Genomic DNA, 19487 nt, shown 5'->3' with positions numbered 1-19487 from the left:
CACGGTTGCGTTTTCGATGTTTCCAACTCTGGATAGCAACTGTTTACAGACCAGTACGCTGAAACCCACTCAAATGGGTGACAGTGCCAACTGATGTGTGCAACTTGCTATGATGGTGGGCAGTGCTAAGCAATTTGTTGGTGCGAGACCCCTTTCATCGACCACAGCCCAAGGCTCTCATGACAACAAGACATCTCCTTGTTGGGCTGGGGAGTGCACATCAATGGACAGTCCGTGCGAGGTCAATGGTCCGCAGCGGAGTCAACCCTGCATATAAACCTACTAGAACTCAGAGCGGTATGCAGTGCCTGCAAGCTTTTTCTACCGAGCATTCGCAGTATGTCCATCAAAGTCCTCATGGACAATGTCGCTACCATGTGCTACATCAGCTGCCAAGGGGTCGCCCATTCTCAGTCCCTCTTTGTGGAAGCTTTCCACCCATGGAATTGGTGCATCCGCAACGGGATAGCGCTAACTGCATGCTATCTACCTGGGTTCAACAATATAGAAGCAGACGCACTGAACAGACACTTTGCACCGGATCGCAAGTGGGAGATCCACAGACATCCTCCTCACAGTGTTTCAACGGTGGGGGTTCCCAGCTGTAGACCTGTTCGCGACGCACGACAATCGCCATTGCAAGCTATACTGTTCCAGAGTTGGTCTGGGACCGCACTCTCTAGGCGATGCGTTCTTGATCAGCTGGAGGGGGTCTACTGCTCTATGCATTCCCACCGATGGTGTTGATCCCCAGAGTCTTACAGAAGGTCAACAGGGATGTAGCCAAGCTCATACTCATAGTGCCAGCATGGGCGCATCAGCACTGGTTCCCGATCCTACGCAGCATGTTGTTGCAACAGTCTCATCTCCTGACCTGTCCTGTAGACTTACTGACTCAGGAGAGGGGAACGATCCTACATCCACAGCCACACACCCTACACCTCATGGCCTGGGTGATTGCTGGTTCAACGTAGTGGAGGGCCATTGTTCAGACCAGGTGAAAGCTGTCCTCATTCAGAGTAGACAGGAAAACACACGAAAAACGTCTTGTGCAAAATGGCGACGATTCGTCACATGGTGCTCGAAGAGACAGCTAGTACCAGATGAGACACAAATTCACTCGTTACTTGACTACGTACCAGAGCTAAAAAGTCAAGGTTGAGCATGGGCATCCTTAAAGGTACACGTGTCTGCTGTATCGGCCAGTACGTCGGTCTTTGCGCACCCAGTGATGGCACGATTCCTCAAAGGCCTAGCGAACATATATCCACCAAGGTGGCCAGTAGCACCCCCTTGGAGCCTGGATCTGGTCCTAGAGACACTGTCAAGAGGCCCATTTGAACCCTTGGCCACAACTTCGTTCAAATGGCTGGGGCAAAAGACTGCCTTCCTTCTCGCAATCATGTCAGCCCGAAGGGTGAGCGAGCTATCTGCCCTCATGGCAACCCCGCCATATACGATCTTCAACAAAGATGGGGTGACACTCAGGTTGCATCCCTGCTTCATCCCTAAGGTCGCCTCTGAATTTCATGTCAACGAGCCAGGTGTGCTCCCAGCATTCTATCTTAAGCCACATGCTTCAGCCTGGGAAGTGCAGTTGTATTCCTTGGATGTTAGAAGAACCTTGGCCTTCTACATTGACAGGACCAAGCCCTTTTGGAAGACCAACAGGCTGATGGTTTCCATAGCCCATCGTTCTAAAAACGAGGCGATTTCCTCGCAAAGACTTATCACATCCTGCATTACAACTTGCTACTCACTGAGGGGCGTGTCCTTGCCATGCCAACCGAGGGCACATTCAATTAGAGCAATGGCAGCATTGACGGCGTTCTTGAGAGGAGTCCGCCTTCGCAATATCCACAGGGTAGCAACCTGAGTATCCTATGACACGTTGGTGAAGCACTACGCCGTCTACCAACAGATGACTGAAGATACTTCTTTGTCCGCAGCGGTGCTGTCTGTCCTGGACAAGACCTAAATCTGGTACCTGCGTCCTAGTTTCTCAGTGGCGGCGGGGGAAGACCACTGCTGCTCGGTCATCTAAGGTGGAGCACCCACAGGGACACTTGAAGAAGAAAGAGGGAAGTTACTCACTTTTGTGCAGTAACAATGGTTCTTCAAGATATGTCCCTTTGGGTGCTCCACCACCCACCCTTCCTCCCCGCTTTGGATTCTTCTTTGTGCTTTGTTTCGGATCTGGAGTGGTTTCGAAGAACTGGATCAAACCAGACCGCACACGTTATGAAAAGAGCGCGAAGAGGAGCTGCGCATACACGGTCTGGCAGAAACAGCTATCAAGATTTCTGATCTGCAGTGCCAGGGTGAGACTGACACCTAAGGTGGAGCACCCACAGGGACACATCTCAAAGAGCTATCGTTCCTGCACGAAGGTGAGTAATTTCTCTTTCTCTTCTCTCTCCATTATACATGCCAGGACATTGGCATGTTTCTGGCTCCCTGTCTTTCCATGAGGATTGTGTTAGAATTAGTTCTTCTTCGAGTGTCCCCGTGGGTGCTCCACATTAGGTGTCGGGCTCGCCCGGCGCCGCAGATCAGATCTTCCAAGCAGTTTCTGCCGGACCGCGCATGCGCCGGTGCGCGCCGCTCCCCCGCGCGCTCCCGGCCATGTGCGCGATCCGGTCCCCGCCAGTTCCTCTTAACCGCCGTCGGCTGCAGACGGAATCCAACTAGGCTAAGGCCAAGTAGTGTATTCAATGGCTTTATCTGTTTTTTCTTAAAGTTTTTTCAGGCACTTAGGCTACTATAAGCTAGCCGTTTGTTATTTTGTAAAAAAAAAAAAAAAAAAAAACAACAACGAACAAGCTAGGAGAGGGACAGCTCAGCCAGTCCCAGTAACAAGCGCCGGAGGCCAGGAGCTAGGGCTATCAGCCCTCCGGCTAAGGCAGACCATCGGACGGGGAAAACGGCACAAAGAAGGTGCTAAGTACCCACTTAAAAACACAAAGACTCACCAACAATGTCCTCTTCAGGCTTTAAAAAAAAAAAAAAAAAAAAAAAAAAAAAAATGCTGCTTCTTGACAAGGCCCTCCAGCCAGAAGTGCCGGAGCGGCCGCAGCAGGAGGGACCCTCCGGGGCCCTTAAAAGGAAAGCTGCCTCCCTCACCCCATCAGCGCAGAAACGGAGGAAAGTATCTCCAGCCCGATCCCTGCCGGCAGCAACAGCGAGCGGGACGGGAGGAGCAAGCAGCCCCCAGCCGCAGCAACAGCTGATCGGCGGCGGCACGGAGAGCCACGTGGAAGCGGCTCAGCCTCCAATACTCAGCCAGCCGCCCCGCACCGCAGGCAGGGCGGCGGCTAAGCAAACGCCGGTACTGGCGGCACCGCAGGCAGCGGCACCGACCCCCGGGGAACCGGCGGTGCAGAGCGCGCAGGCACGCAGCCTGCCGGCACCGGAGGACACCGCACATGCGGCATCGCCCTCGAGCGTGCCGAGCTCGGTGCAGACGGGGCCGGAATCCCCTGTATGCTCCCCAGCCCGATCCCTGCCGGCAGCAACAGCGAGCGGGACGGGAGGAGCGAGCAGCCCCCAGCCGCAGCAACAGCTGATCGGCGGCGGCACGGAGAGCCACGTGGAAGCAGCTCAGCCTCCGATAATCAGCCAGCCGCCCCGCACCGCAGGCAGGGCGGCGGCTAAACAAGCGCTGGTACCAGCGGCGCCGCAGGCAGCGGCACCGACCCCTGGGGAACCGGCGGTGCAGAGCGCGCAGGCACGTAGCCTGCCGGCACTGGAGGACACCGCACGTGCGGCACCGCCCTTGAGCGTGCCGAGCTCGGTGCGGACGCCGGAATGCCCTGTATGCCCCCCAGCCCGATCCCTGCCGGCAGCAACAACGAGCGGGACGGGAGGAGCGAGCAGCCCCCAGCCGCAGCAACAGCTGATCGGCGGCGGCACGGAGAGCCACGTGCAAGCGGCTCACCCTTCGATAATCAGCCAGCCGCCCCGCACCGCAGGCAGGGCGGCGGCTAAACAAGCGCCGGTACCACCTACCCCCGGAAAACCGGCGGTGCAGAGCGCGCAGGCACGCAGCCTGCCGGCACCGAAGGACACCGCACATGCGGCACCGACTTCGAGTGTGCCGAGCTCGGTGCGGACGTGGCCGGGATCCCCTGTATGTCAGGGGCGGAGTTACCTCCTCAAGGGAGGGGGAAGACTGCACACAAGAGGAGGCATTGCAGCCCCTCTCCGCACAGGGCTGTGTAGTTGCTTTCTCACAGCCCTCCGCTATGTTGCAGACTCCAACTAGAAGGCAGGGGTCCCCCCCCTCCTTGGCCTACCCAGAGCCCCCTTCTCCATTTCTGCAACCAGCCTCACCCTGGCTGGGACCACCTCCACCCTTCCTGGGATTTGAACCGCTGGACTATTAGGCAAAGTCGCTCTCTCCAGGGTCTCGACGGTCTCCCTCCCCCAGACGCAAAGGGTATGCACCAAGGGAGTGGTCTAGGTCACCTTCCCAAGACCAGTGCTTATACTGCCGTGGTCGCCCCTACCACGCAGGGCATAGACACCATCGGCAATCTACTAGGGAAAGATCCCTACGAACGATCTCGTACCCCCAAGGGCAATTGTGACCGGGGACAGAGACTTAAGCATCTCAGGGGGGACTGGTTATGGAACCCCGAGATTTTTCCTCGCACACCTCTAGTGAGAGGGTGTACCATCATCAGCAGGAACCGGAAGGGTCCAGAAAGACGTACCCCAGCGGTTCCTCGCTTTCCTCCCCGGATGAGGCTACGGCCCCGGGGGGCGTCCATCCTCCGGACGATCTCAAACAGTTCCAAGAGCTGTTTTACGAGGGTGGCCTTCACGCAAGGCTTCCAGACAGCAAAGGTGCAAGAGCAACACCATAAGCTCCTCAAAAATCTGAGACCTCCGGCCTCCTCCAAAATAGCAATACCGCTGATGACGCAATCTTGGAGCCTGCCACTATGATATGGCAGACTCCTGCGACTATTCCGCCTGTCCACAAAAGAGCGGAAAAAAAAAAAAAAAAAAAAAAAAAAATACTTCGTGCCCACGAAGGGCATGGAGTTCCTGTTCAGCCACCCACAACCAAATTCTTTGGTGGCGGAGTCGTCGCAACGTGGGGGAATAAACAAACATGCCAAAAAGCTAGAGCTGTTGGGCAGAAAGGTCTACTCCTCCTCCACGCTACTGTTGCCAATGGCAAATTACGCAGCGCATCTAGCGAACCATAATTTCAACAACCACATTAGGTTGACCTCCCTCATGGACTCGCTTCCAGAGGGCACGAAACCAGTGCTCAAGGCCATCATCCGACCATTTTATAACCAGTGGCAAAGGATCACCACAGACACATGGGTGCTGGAGATCATAGCCACGGGGTACGCCATCCCCTCCCAGTTGCTCCCACCGCCATGACCTCCACCCGGGGCCCCACCTCCAGGAGACCTCCCATGTAGCGAGGCTCAAGCAGGAGGTAGACCATCTCATGCTCGTAGGGGCAGTGGAAAGAGTGCCGGAGCAACTGCAAGGGAGAGGGTTCTACTCGAGGTACTTCCTCACGGGGAGGTCCATCTTAGATTTTCGAGGCCTCACCGGTACCTGCGCAAGCAACGTTTTCGGATGATCACAAACGCCTCCATCCTTACGGCACTAGACGATGGAGATTGGTTCGCAGCCCTCGACTTACAAGGTCCTACCGTTTGGGCTCTCCTCAGCCCCCAGAGTCTTCACCAAGACCTTGGCAGTGGTGTCAGCCTACCTGCACAGACAGGGGGTATTTATATTCCAGTATCTGAATGACTGCCTACTCAAAGGGGCCTCAAAGGAGGAGGTACTACGCATAATATGTGTCACAGCAGGCACGTTCTCTTCGCTCGGCCTGCTTATCAATCTGACAAAATCAAAGACAGACCCCACACAGGACATAGAGTTCGTAGGGGCACGCATAAATTCTATTACAGCGAGGGCGTATCTACCAGAGACTCGCTTTCGGGCCATCGGCTCCCTCGCGCAAGGCTTCACCTTCAGCCCTATGGTGCCGGTTCTGACGTGCTTACAGCCGCTGGGCCACATGGCAGCAGCAACGTTTCGTACAACAGAACGCCAGGTTACACATGCGCAGCATGCAGCATTGGCTGGCGAGCGTATACAAACCGGCAGCACACACTGTTCACAGGATGGCGTCGCCCACAACGGAGGTGCGCAAATCCCTGCAATGGTGGGTAAACCCAGAGAACCTGCTAACAAGGGTACCCTTCCACCAACCACACGTATTGGTTTTTCTTACTACAGATGCCCCCCTCATAGGGTGGGGAGCACACATGGGCGAAGAGGTGACGCAAGGGCTGTGGTCCTCTATGGAGCAGTCACTGCACACAAATATACTGGAGCTCAAAGCAGTGTTCAACGCCTGCAGACACTTTCGAGACCAACTGAAAGGCAAGGTAGTCGGGATCAGTACAGACGATACCTCCACCATGTTTTATATAAATCGGCAAGGAGGAGCTCGGTCCCGTGCCTTATGTGTAGAAGCAGTCCGGTTGTGGAACTGCTGCATCGCCAACAATGTAACCTTGAAAGCCTCGTACTTACCAGGCGCTCGCAATGTGAAGGCAGACCAGCTGAGCAGGCGTTTCGCACTCACGCACGAGTGGCAGATCCGTCCCGATCTGCTGCAACCGATTTTTCCACGCATGGGGTTTTTCCCCAGATAGACCCTGTTTGCTACTCAGCACAACAAGAAGTGCCCACAATTCTGCTCCAGGGCAGGACTGGGACGGGGGTCCCTGAGGGATGCCTTCGCGATCTCATGGAGGGGCCCCCTGCTTTACGCTTTCCCTCCCACAGTGCTCATCCACAAAGTGTTGCAGAAAGCCAGGAGGGAAGGAACCTGAATGATCCCGATAGTCCCAACGTGGGATCGACAGCAATGGTTCCCCCTATTCCTGCGCATGTCGGACCGGCCACTGAGGTCCCCTCCGGTGGCGCGGGATCTGCTCACGCAAGCCCAGGGGTCCATAGTGCATCCGCACCCCCAAAGCCTGCGACTACAAACGTGGTTAATCCATGGCTCAGCTCCCTAGAGAGCACATGTACGGAGGAAGTGCAGCAAGTCCTAGAAAGTAGCAGGAGGACTTCCACCAGGAAGACCTTCAAGCAGAAATGGACTCGCTTTACGGCATGGTGTTCTACCAAACAGCTAGCCCCCTTTCGGTGCCTATGGCTGTGATATTAGAGTATTTACTGGACCTCAAGAGAGGAGGACTCTCGCTATCCTCGTTTCAGGTCCACCTGGCCGCCATTTTGGTGTTCAGACACGAAGAGGAAGGGCACACGGTGTTCGCCCATCCCATGGTTACCAGGTTCTTCAAAGGGCTGGTAAGCCTATACCCCCCTCAGAAACCGCTTCCACCTCTGTGGAACTCGGACCTGGTGCTTAATGCGAAAAGGGGACCACCGTTTGAGCCTTTGGCCACGGTTTCCCTCCGCCTCCTTATGATGAAGACGACCTTTCTTCTCGCAATCACGTCAGCTCGCAGGGTGAGCGAGCTTGAGGCAGTTATGGCAACGCCGCCCTGCGCTGTTTTTCCAAGGAGGCGGTAACCATACGGCTGCATCCAGCCTTTGTTCCTAAAGTTTCTTTCTGAGTTTCATACTAACGAACCTATTGTTTACCCTTGTTTATCCAAAGCCTCATAACTCTAACAAAGAGGTGCGCCTACACCTCCTGGACGTGAGCAGGCGCTAGCTTTCTATATGGACAGGACCAAGTCCTTCCGGAGAACGGATAGGCTCCTAGTCTCTATCGCTCCCAAATCAAAAGGAGAATGTCTCTCTTCGCAGAGAATCTCTAAGCACATCGTATCTTGCATAAAAATGTGCTACAAACTCAAAAAGACTCCTTTACTGGCCACGCCCAGGGCTCATTCCACTAGGGCGGTGGCAGCATCAACAGTCTTTTTTCAAGGGCGTTGCGCTAAAAGACATTTGCAGAGTGGCGACCTGGTCATCCTGTGACACCTTCGCCAAACATTACGCCCTTCACAGGGTATTCCAAGAGGATACCCGTCTCTTGGCAGCGGTCCTCTCGGGGACAAGCTGCACATAATCCGATTACCCACCTCCTATCTTGGGTTACTGCTGGGTAGTCACCTAATGTGGAGCACCCACGGGGACACTCGAAGAAGAAAGAAAGGTTACTCACCGTAGTAACGGTGGTTCTTCGAGATGTGTCCCCGTGGGTGCTCCACTACCCGCCCATCCTCCCCGCTCCGGATCTCTGTTTAGTGTTTTGCAGGAGCATCCGAGGCGGTTGGTCAAGGAACTGGCGGGGACCGGATCGCGCACATGGCCGGGAGCGCGCGGGGGAGCGGCGCGCACCGGCGCATGCGCGGTCCGGCAGAAACTGCTTGGAAGATCCGATCTGCGGCGCCGGGCGAGCCCGACACCTAATGTGGAGCACCCACGGGGACACATCTCGAAGAACCACCGTTACTACGGTGAGTAACCTTTCTTTACTGCATCATTGCCATGCAGGGAAGCCATGCTGGTCTCTGACGGCCATCAGTCCTGCATTAAGTGCCTAACTGACCTCTTGCTCTAGCCTCAGCGTGGGCCAGGAGGAACCAAGCCAGTCGGCTTAAGACTTACGTGTACGAGAAGTCCACCGGCCACGGAACAGCCCTCTGCTGAAAAACCGGCATGAGGGAGCAAGGGTACCAACTCTGCATGTCCCTCTACCTCAGTTGGCACCCCAACCGCCAAGGTGGGTCCTTTCCTGGCTCATTCCTGGCCTCAGGTGCCATCCTCACTGGCTGCACCAGTTGAAAAGGGTGCTGCAATGACCCCAGCACTGTCTAAGGTGGCACTCGTCAACAGGGTGCTCTTGGAGTTGAGCCACCAGCATTTGGCACCTCCAACACCATTGGCATCGCCGGCTTCAGCTGCTTCTACTCCTGGGCATGAGAGATCATCAAAAACTAAGACCCGACCCTTTGTGCCAAAAACAGAGCACAAGTGGCACCTCTTTAAGTCTCCATGCCGCTTGCACAAGGCACTGGCCTTGTCACTATGCAAGTTCAGAGCCGAGGCACCATCCTACTCGCCCACTGTACCGAGCAAGGCATCAAAATGACACTGGGAAACCACCTCACCTAAGCCTCTGGCATCTGAGCATGGAAGGGCATCCACCCGGTGCTGTGAAGACTTGCCACCAAGGACGCACACAACACCAGTCCCAGCACTGCTTTGCTTGCCGCACCGTGTGTCCCTCGTGCCACCTCCATCCCCATGTTCATTTACCTCTTCAGGGTTCTCTCATGGCTAAAGGACCAAATGGCCCACCCCAGGAGGATGGTGGTTCCAACCGAAGGAGTGTCTTTCATTGCAGCACTCCAGTCCCGTGCACTCCAACTGGGAAGATGTACCACCTCCGACGGCTTACCCACAGCTGCCCCCACCATGTTTTGTGCACCACTATTCGTATCCACAAGAGCTGCTCCTCACCGGTCACCTTGGCAGGTACGGTTGCCTCACTCCCATGCTCTGCTGGCACCGTCCGCTGTGTCCAGAGACTGCATTGTATCACCACATGCCACCATGTCAGTGATGTATCCCCCATTGCAGTGCTCTGAGGCAGAGGGGACTCCCTTTTGGAGGGTGAAGACAGGTCCCCCACTGTACCACTGTTCTTCACCAAATGATGCAGTGATCTTGGTCTTGCCTTCCTCTATACGGGCTTTTCAAGAGCAGTTTTGGCAGGTGGCCCAGGTTCAGGAGAAGGAGCTGTAAGAGGTGCAGGTCAAGCAGTACCGACTTCTCTGCAACCTGCAGCCCCCCCACCTCCTCCAGAACTGTGCTGCCTATGGACGAAGCAATAATGGACCCCATGAACGTCATCTGGCAGGTACTGGCATCCATTCTTTCCACCAACAAAAGGGCCAGTAAGAGGTATTTTATGGCCTCCAAGGTTGTGGCGTTAGTATTCACCAAACCACAATCAAACTTGGAGGTGGTCAGTACTGTCTGTAATAAGTCCAAGTCCTTTCGTTCCACTCCTCAAAATAGGGCAAGACAAAAGCGGGACATCATGGGACACAAAGTTTATTCATGTTGCTCCTGTGGGCAGCTGACTATGACCACCTCAATTAGCTCAACTGCAAGAGTTGGTTTCTTCTTTGCCAGAGCACCAATGTTGAGCCCTTAAAAATGTCATACACAAAAGGCACACCATCGCTTGTATGGCACTCCAGTCTCCTATGGATGTGGCGGACACGGCAAAAAGGGTCATGGCCTCTGCTATGGTCATGAGGTAATTTTGTGGCTCCAGCCTTTGGGGGTCCCCAAAGGCCTTCAGCAGAAGGTAGTGGACCTACTTTTTGATGAACACCTATTCAGTGAAAAAATAGATGAGGTTCTGCATTCCATGAAGGACTCTTGTACGACATTGTGCACATTGGGGATGTACACCCCTTCTCCCATTCAAATGGGCTCAGTACTCTCCCTGTCAGAGGCCGCGGGAGCAGTTCCAGCGACAGCCGCAGTGCTACAAGTCTCAGCAGCAGCACGGGTCCCAGTGGCACAAGCCTCATCAGCAACTACACCAGCAATCCATGGCGTCCCACCCTCAGCATCCTAAGCAGCAGTTTTGAGAGTGTGGTTGGGAGCCTGAGAGATCTTCCTGCTCCAGCCATCCACAGTCTAGTTGCCATCCATTTCACGACCACTTCCACCCCTTTTTTTGTTGCTGGACTGCCATCACTTCAGACAAGTGGGTCCTGGGACTAGGGGCCCAGGGGTATTCCATCCCGTTTACCTCTACACTCCTACCCACCCCCGTACGCTGTCCCTCTTCAGGGACCCATCTCATGAGAATCCACTCTATTAATCTGTTTGTTGATGGTCAACAAAACAATTTTCTGTCACTATGTCCTCTGGTCACCACGTGGGACCTTAACCAGTTGTTGCAGGAAGCGCCCTTTGACTCGGCAAAGTGTTCCTGGCTCCATCTGACAATGAAGGTCTTGTTTTTAGTCACCATCACATTGACCAGGAGGATTGGGAAGCTTGCCTCTCTGATGGTTAAAATCAACTTATACAGTATTTACCAAGGATAGGAGGGGTAGCCGTGTTAGTCTGGATCTGTAACAGCAACGAAGGGTTCTGTGGCACCTTATAGACTAACAGAAAAGTTTTGAGCATCTGTGCTCACGAAAGCTCATGCTCAAAACTTTCCTGTTAGTCTATAAGGTGCCACAGGACCCTTCGTTGCTGTTACCAAGGATAGTCACTCTTCCCTGCTCATCCTAAGTTCCTTCCTAAGGTTCCTTCCCCATTTCATATCAACAAACATATCCACTTACCTGCATTCTTCCCAAAGCCACACTCTGATCCTGCGCATGCAGTGTGGCACACTCTGGATGTCCTTTGGGCATTGGCCTTCTACATCGATCACCTAAACCCTTGTGTCAGTGGCTGTCCAAGTGGATTTTAATCTGTCTTCACACGTGTTACACATCTTCACCGGAAAGACCTTCTGGGTGCTGTCACCGCCCATTTTGCCAGGACTGTGTCTTCCACCACTGTCATTCTCAAGAATGTACCCCTTATGGACATGTGCAAGGTGGCAACATGGTCTTCAGGCGACACAGTTGCAGAGCCCTACGCTATTTTGTCTTCGTTTGCTTCCTCCATTCAAGTGGGTCAAGCAGTTCTGTTGACTGTAATCCTTACTGGGCTCTGAACCCACCTCCAAAGTGTCACTATTGCGTTATAGTCACCCAGAGTGGAGCAGTCACAGGGACACTACTCGAAATTACTTACCTTGTGCAGTAACAATGGTTCTTTGAGATGTGTCCCTCTGTGGGTGCTCCCCTTCCCTGCTTTGGAGTGTCCTTCTCTATTTGCTTGGGTAGAGAAGGGATGGAGAGGTCCATGCTGCGTGCACGCCAGATACCACAAGCAGGCAGTACTGCGTGTGCCCAGCATGGGAATCCACAGCTACAGAAGAGTCTTTGAGTGCTGGCGCGAGGACTCACCGACACCCAGAGTGGAGTACCCAACTGAAGAACCATCGTTACTGCACAAGGCAAGTAACTTACTTTTCTCCATAGTAGTGATATGGCATGAGTGCTCCACGGCTTTTATTTTCTTTTAAAGCTTTTATTATTGCTTTTAGAAATATGAGCAGATAATCAGTGCTTTTTTTCCTACATAAAAAAAGGTGTCAGAACTCAAGCCCCAAACTGCCACCCCCTTGGCTCAACCCTCCAGGTCAGCACCCCTGCCAACCTACCCTCTTCCTCGGCTTAACTTCATATGTGGCCCTGGCTCAGTTCCTCCACCCTCTGTGGCCCCAGCTCAATCTATCCCCTGGTTAATCTCCATTATGGCTGCATGGCCCCAGCTCATCCCCCTGTGCCCTGGCTCAACACCCCCCGCCCCCGCACGGCCACACCATGGTAGTTCAACCTCGACTCAATCCCCTGCATGGTTGCATGACCCTAGTTCAGCCCCCCACATGGCCCCGGACTCAACCCCACGCAGCCCCAGCTCAATGACCTGCATAGCTGCATGGTCCCAGCTCAATCCACCTCCTCCGCCAGCTCAACCACCTGCATGGCCACGCACAGCCTCAGCTCAACACCACCCCTTGCCCCCTCTGCAGCTCTAACCCACCCCAGACTTAACCTCCCACCCCCATCCCACACCCCCAACCCATTGCCAGGCTTATCCCTCTCCAACTGCTCCCCACCTCCCCCAAAGCCAGGATTTACATTTCAAGAGGAGCTCCATGTGCTCCTGATGCTTTGCCGGCTGCGTGGTTCCCTCAGTGTACAGCCGCAGGAGCAGTTCCCTGAGCTGTGCACTGAAAGAGCAGGAGTCAATTTAATTGGTTTAATGGTTCGGTTGGCCATTAAACCAATTAAATCAACTCCTGCTCTTTTCTCTCCAGGCAGGGAGCTGGAAGCGGAGCAGCAGCAGTGGCAGTGGTGCCTTTTTAAAATTTGCACCAGGGAATAAGGTGGTGGAACACAGTTCCATTTCCTTCTGGCAGGAAAAAAAGCCCTGCAAGTAACAAACTGGAATTCTGGAACAGTTTACACTGCAAAGTGATTGCAAAGCAGCATGCTATTCCTGTCACTACCATCGCTCAAAATAATCTGGTTTCATCATTCAGGTGCCCAGCTGGTAAAGCAGAAGTAACAGATAAATTTACGGGGCTAAAATATTGCACCGCTACATCCTGTGGACGCTGGAACTGTAGGAACGGGGGTACCTGTGTGGCACGTTCCCAAGACAAATTTGTTTGCCATTGTCCTGATGGCTACAAAGGAAGGTGGTGTGAGATCAGCCAGCTGAAAGCAGGAAAACCAGTTGGACTCAGCTCTGGCTCAATCTTGGCAATCAGCATGTGCCTCCTTGTCTTCCTAGGTAGGAAATTAAAAATATTTGTTTTGTTGTCAACTATGCGTTTCACCACGGAGACCTGGATATGGCCACTGATTCTGCTATAGGTCATCAGTTCAAATTCATTTTAGGACAGTAACAACCAAAATTTATCATCATGTAATGGCTGGTCACTGACTTCAGGGCTGGCTCAGATAAAACTAGATTCCTCCTCTGTTCACTTCCATCCCCCTCTAACGCATCCCCAGGTGAACACAGTTGCAGGGCCCAAGACTGCATGTACAGCTGTTTTCATCTCAAAGCCACAAATGCCCCAACTTCCCAGGGTGGTGGTGTCACATTATCAGTATTCTAGCAGCACCTACAATGTTCTGGGCTCTGTTTAGATCCATAGGAAGGCACAGACTCTTTCCTAAAGAGCGTATAGTGTAAGCAGGGGTGGGTCAGAGAGGGAGACAATCCCTATAGAAGTTGTATATATGCTACGTATAATTTCTGTACAGATGAGATGATTTTTGATTGTAATATACATACATGGCTGCATGTTAGCCAAGGCTTGTTTAAGACATGGTTTTCCTGTCCTATGAAAAACGTTGAGATTTAAAATATTTTCCTGTCCAGTGGGACAAAACTGTGGCCTTTTCACTTTTTTGAGGGGTGGGGAACAGAGAGACGCCTTCCCCCTGCCAATCCCAGAATACCTAATAGCTCTCTGGTAATAAGGCTGATTCTTGTGGGACACCCATGTTTCTTCCTGATGAAATTCAGTACTGCTACTATTTTGAGAAATTGGTATGTTTGACCCCACTCCCCAGCAAAAAAACAAAAACAAGAAAAACATGGGAGAAACTCCTGACCAAGTCTAGTCCAGACCATCGTCAAATTCCATGTTCATTTACATTGCAGTCAATGGGGGACAATGTTCAATTTTTGGACTTGTGTGAATATGCACAAAAATGTTTGGTCACTTGTGTGCTTTTTGCAGAAGAGTTAAGGAAACAGTGGGAGGCTCTCTTAACAGGAGGAGAGGGGAACCTCTGGCCTGCCCCAGCCAGGATCATGGGGTATGCCTACATTGTAATAACACACCCTGCAGCTGGCCTGTTTCAGGCTCACACTGTTGTACCAAAGTTCTGTCTGCACAGAACAGCTGATGAACACAACACCTGGAGAATAAGTTGGGAAAAAAATTTGAATAGTGCCTCCTGCAGCTGCAGTTTGGGTAGAAATGTCGATTCAGTCCTGATTGGTTTACGTGGAACGAGCTCCTATTCCATGTACAAAGTTCTCTTTAGTAATAGGATTATATCACTTGTTGGCAGTTTGTCTCTCTCTTCCTCAGCCCCCTGGTGTTCAGTGTTGTATCTCATCACTCTGTTTTGCCATGGGCACTTAGTGGTTAAAATCCTAAATTTCCTGGTGGCTTAGTATGGCTGTAACATTTACTGTCACCTATTGTCTCTTCCTTGTCACTCATTTAGAATGGGAGGAAGGTACAGTTGTGGGTTTTTTCTTTTTCCTGACTGTATCCGGGGCAAAGTTTAACTTTCTAGGTAGGATCTGGGTTCTTATCCAGCGCTGCATCCAACAATGCACTTCCTTCAGATAACATGTCAAAACTGTTCCTTCTACTTGTTTCTGGTTCTAGTTCATCTATAAATTTGTTGCCCTAATGGCATTTCTGTTAAAGAAGATTCAGGGCTAACTATAGTGTTAAGGGGCATGGAAAGTGCTACAAAAACTACATTTTATTATAAACTGATTGCTTAGGAGAGAGAAGATATCAAATTTGTCAGTCTCACATATTAACCATAATAACAGTACGTATCTCAGAAAAGTAATGACTCAAATGATTATATTACGTTTGCTATCTTCCTTAAAACAGTGTTTTACTTACTTTGGGTATCTTATTTACTCAGGATTGGTGAAAGGCCAGAGAATGGCCAAAATGCCTTCTATTTAAATGTCCTAATGGATTCCTGTAGGTAAGTAAAATACCCTTTTAATCATAGAATCATAGAATGCTAGGACTGGAAGGGACCTTGAGAGGTCATCGTGTCCAGCCCCCGGCCCTCATGGCAGGACCAAGTACTGTCTAGACCATCCCTGAGAGACACTTATCCAACCTGTTCTTAAATATCTCCAGTGATGGAGATTCCACAACCTCCCTAGGCAATTTATTCCAGTGTTTGACCACCCTGGCAGTTAGGAACTTTTTCCTAATGTCCAACCTAAACCTCCCTTCCTGCAGTTTAAGCCCATTGCTGCTTCTTCTATCCTCAAAGGCCAAGAAGGACAAGTTTTCTCCCTCCTCCTTATGACACCCTTTTAGATACCTGAAAACCGCTATCGTGTCCCCCCTTAATCTTCTTTTTTCCAAACTAAACAAGCGCAATTCTTTCAGCCTTTCTCCATAAGTCATATTCTGTAGACCTTTGATCATTCTTGTTGCTCTTTTCTGGACCCTTTCCAACTTCTCCACATCTTTCTTGAAAATGCAGTGCCCAGAACTGGATACAATACTCCAACTGGGGCCTAAGCAGGACAGAGTAGAGCGGAAGAATGACTTCTCCTGTCTTGCTCACAGCACACCTGTTAGTGCATCCCAGAATCATGTTTGTTTCTTTGCAACAGCATCACACTGTTGACTCATATTTAACTTGTGGTCCACTATAACCCCTCGATCCCTTTCTGCCATACTACTTCCTAGACAGTCGCTTCCCATTCTGTATGTGTGAAACTGATTGTTCCTTCCTAAGTGGAGCACTTTGCATTTGTCTTTATTAAACTTCATCCTGTTTACTTCAGACCATTTCTCCAGTTTATCCAGATCATTTTGAATTTTGACCCTATCCTCCAAAGCAGTTGCAGCCCCTCCCAGCTTAGTATCATCTGCAAATTTAATAAGCATACTGTCTATGCCAATATCTAAATCGCTGATGAAGGTATTGAATAGAACCGGTCCCAATACAGACCCCCTGCGGAACCCCACTTGTTATACCTTTCTAGCAGGATTGACAACCATTAACTACTCTCTCTGAGTATGGTTATCCAGGCAATTTTGTACCCACCTTATAGTACCCCATCTAAGTAGTATTTGCCTAGTTTATTGATAAGAATATCATGCGAGACTATCAAACGCCTCACTAAAATTTAAGTATACCATATCACTGCGTCTCCCTTATCCACAAGGCTTATTACCCTATCAAAGAAAGCTGTTAGGTTGGTTTGACATGATTTGTTCTTTGCAAATCCATGCTGGCTCTTCCCTATCATCTTACCACCTTCCAAGTGTTTGCAGATGATTTCCTTAATTACTTGTTCCATTATCTTTCCTGGCACAGAAGTTAAACTGACTGGTCTGTAGTTTCCTGCATTGTTCTTATTCCCCTTTTTATAGATGGGCACTATATTTGCCTTTTTCCAATCTTCTGGAATCTCTTCTGTCTCCCATGATTTTCCAAAGATGATAACTAAAGGCTCAGATACCTCCTCTATCAGCTCCTTGAGTATTCTAGGATGCATTTCATCAGGCCCTGGTGACTTGCACATGTCTAACTTTCCTAAGTGATTTTTAACTTGTTCATTTTTTTATTTTATCTTCTAAACGTATCCCTTTCCCACTAGCATTCACTGTTAGGCATTCCTTCCTCGAACTTCTCAGTGAAGACCGAAGCAAAGTCATTAAGCACCTCTGCCATTTCCAAGCTTTCCATGACTGTTTCTCCCTCCTCACTGAGCAATGGGCCTACCCTAACCTTGGTCTTCCTCTTGCTTTTAATGTATCTATAAAAAGCCTTGTTTCCCTTTATGCCTGTAGCTAATTTGAGCTCATTTTGTGCCTTTGCCTTTCTAGTCTTGTTTGCCTATATTCATCCTTTGTAATTTGTCCTAGTTTCCATTTTTTATATGGTTCCTTTTTAATTTTGAGATCACACGTGATCTCCTGGTTAAGCCAAGGTGGTCTTTTGCCATATTTCCTATCTTTCCTACCCAGAGGAATAGCTTGCTTTTGGGCCCTTAATAATGTCCCTTTGAAAAACTGCCAACTCTCTTCCATTGTTTTTCCCCTCAGTCTTGCCTCCCACAGGACCCTACCTACCAGCTCTCCAAGTTTACCAAAATCTGCCTTCCTGAAATCCACTGTCTCTATTTTGCTGTTCTCCCTTCTACCCCTCCTTAAAATTGTGAACTCTGATTTCATGATCACTTCCACCCAGGTTGCCTCCACTTTCAGATTCTCAATCAGTTCCCCCCTATTTGTTAAAATCAAATCTAGGACAGCTTCCCCCGGTAGGTTTTTCAACCTTCTGAAATAAAAAGTTGTCTCCAGTGCAGTCCAAGAACTTATTGTATAATCTGTGTGTCGCTGTATTAGTTTCCCAGCGTATATCTGGATAGTTGAAGTCCCCCATCACCAGCAAATTCTGGGCCCTGGATGATTTTGTTAGTTGGATTAAAAAAAGCCTTATTCACCTCTTCCATCTGGGTAGGTGGCCTGTAGTAGACTCCTAGCAGGACATCACCCCTGTTTTTTACCCCATTTAGCTTAATCCAGAGGCTCTCAACACATCCGTTTCCTATGTCCATCTCTGCCTCAGTCCAAGTGTGTACATTTTTAATATACAAGGCAACACCTCCTCCCTTTTCCCCATCTGTCCCTTCTGAACAAGCTGTACCCTTCTGTACCAACATTCCAGTAACGAAGTTTATTATGTAACACACAGATGATTCATTACCTTCCTGGATAGTGTACTTATGTTTATTTTGGGATTAAATAATGCATTTCTTACCTGAGAATGTGGATGTTTGAATTATTAAATACAAATTTTCTGAGGTTGTTTTCAAATGTAATCACATTTCACAGGAAGGTATGGGCCATATAGTAAACATGTATGCATCTGTTTTTTGCAGCTCTGTTAGTCTCTTATACAGTGTGGAGTCAGTGGGGAAGATCAGGGTTTCGGAAAGGAGGAGTTTACCACATTCCTGAAGAGCATGAAAGCTGGGAAGATGTTAGAGAAAATGTCTTGAATTATAATGAGGAAGGAGGGGGAGAACATGACCAGGTATTGCATAGTAGCCTGACATTTTTTTAAACACACAGCAACTGAGAATCAAATGAGTCTTTTACCCTCCTCCCAGAGAAACAGTATATTGAGAAAATAAGAAAATAAAAATCTGTGAAACTTTTTATGAGGCATGTGTTATTAACTAAAGCAGGGGTGAAGAACCTTTTTTCCTAATGGGCCCACTGACCTGCAGAAAGAATCAGACCTAGTCCCCTCACAGCCATGAGGAGGGGTGTGGTGGTTTAGGGCTCCCCCCAGGCTTTGAGCTGTCAGCTTTCCCAGTTAGACAGGCCAGATGCCATTGCTTCAAATGGCTTCCAGTCTGTTGGGTTGGGAAACTTTGGCAACCCTACAATGGGATAGGGCCAAAAATGATAGGTTCATGGTGTGGAAGGGGGCTCAAAGCTTGGACAAGGAATTAGGGTGAGCAGGGGAGAGAGGGAGGGCTCCAAATGGGGGTGTGGGCCTTGGGTTGAGGATTGGCATGAGGGGTTGTGGTATAGAAATTGGGTCTGGGCTGGAGCCGAGGAGGGGAATCAGGGCAGGAGCTTGAGGTAAGGGTGTGGGCTCTGGGTCAAGAGGATGAATTTAAAGCCTGGAATAACTATTCCACACTAACGCCCCACAAGCATGCTATTGGTTTGTCTGTATTTACCATGCATTTGCAAGATCTGTTGCATACTTTAGCCTATTGCTGTCAGGACAAAACAAAACAGCAGTCATGTAGCATTTTAACTGTGGAACTTCCACCATTGTCAGAGTCCACAGTCAGTTAACGCATGGCAGGTTAGTGCCACGTGCATTGATGCCCTAGCTTGCCATGTACTAACTGGCGTTGCAGACAAGCCTGAAGTATACCTTTTGTGTAGTTTAGGCTAACGCATTGGAAAGTTTTTTATTTGAGCTAATGCACTAAAAATAGCAGGTTTTTTTTGGTGCCTGGCAGCAGCTCAGGCTATCCATCGGAGTACATTCCTCTGAGATCTTAAGTGTATGCTCAGGTGGCTAGTCTGAGCTGCCACC

At 50.5% G+C, this 19487-nt stretch overlaps 1 protein-coding gene across 1 annotated transcript in view; it reads left to right on the top strand.

The window, feature by feature from the left end:
* The window catches only part of LOC142008491 (neural-cadherin-like), a 102038-nt gene that overhangs the window by 81083 nt on the left and 1468 nt on the right, over window positions 1-19487 (top strand). The window contains exons 30-31 of the mRNA XM_074985691.1: window positions 13163-13416; window positions 18307-18461. Of these exons, the coding sequence (XP_074841792.1) occupies window positions 13163-13416; window positions 18307-18461 (409 nt within the window). The remainder of the gene's footprint in view (window positions 1-13162; window positions 13417-18306; window positions 18462-19487) is intronic.

This window comes from Carettochelys insculpta, chromosome 2 (assembly GCF_033958435.1).
Source record: "Carettochelys insculpta isolate YL-2023 chromosome 2, ASM3395843v1, whole genome shotgun sequence".
Taxonomy (NCBI): domain Eukaryota; kingdom Metazoa; phylum Chordata; order Testudines; family Carettochelyidae; genus Carettochelys; species Carettochelys insculpta.
Note: the sequence above shows the minus strand (reverse complement) of the source record. Positions and strands in the feature narration are given on the sequence as shown.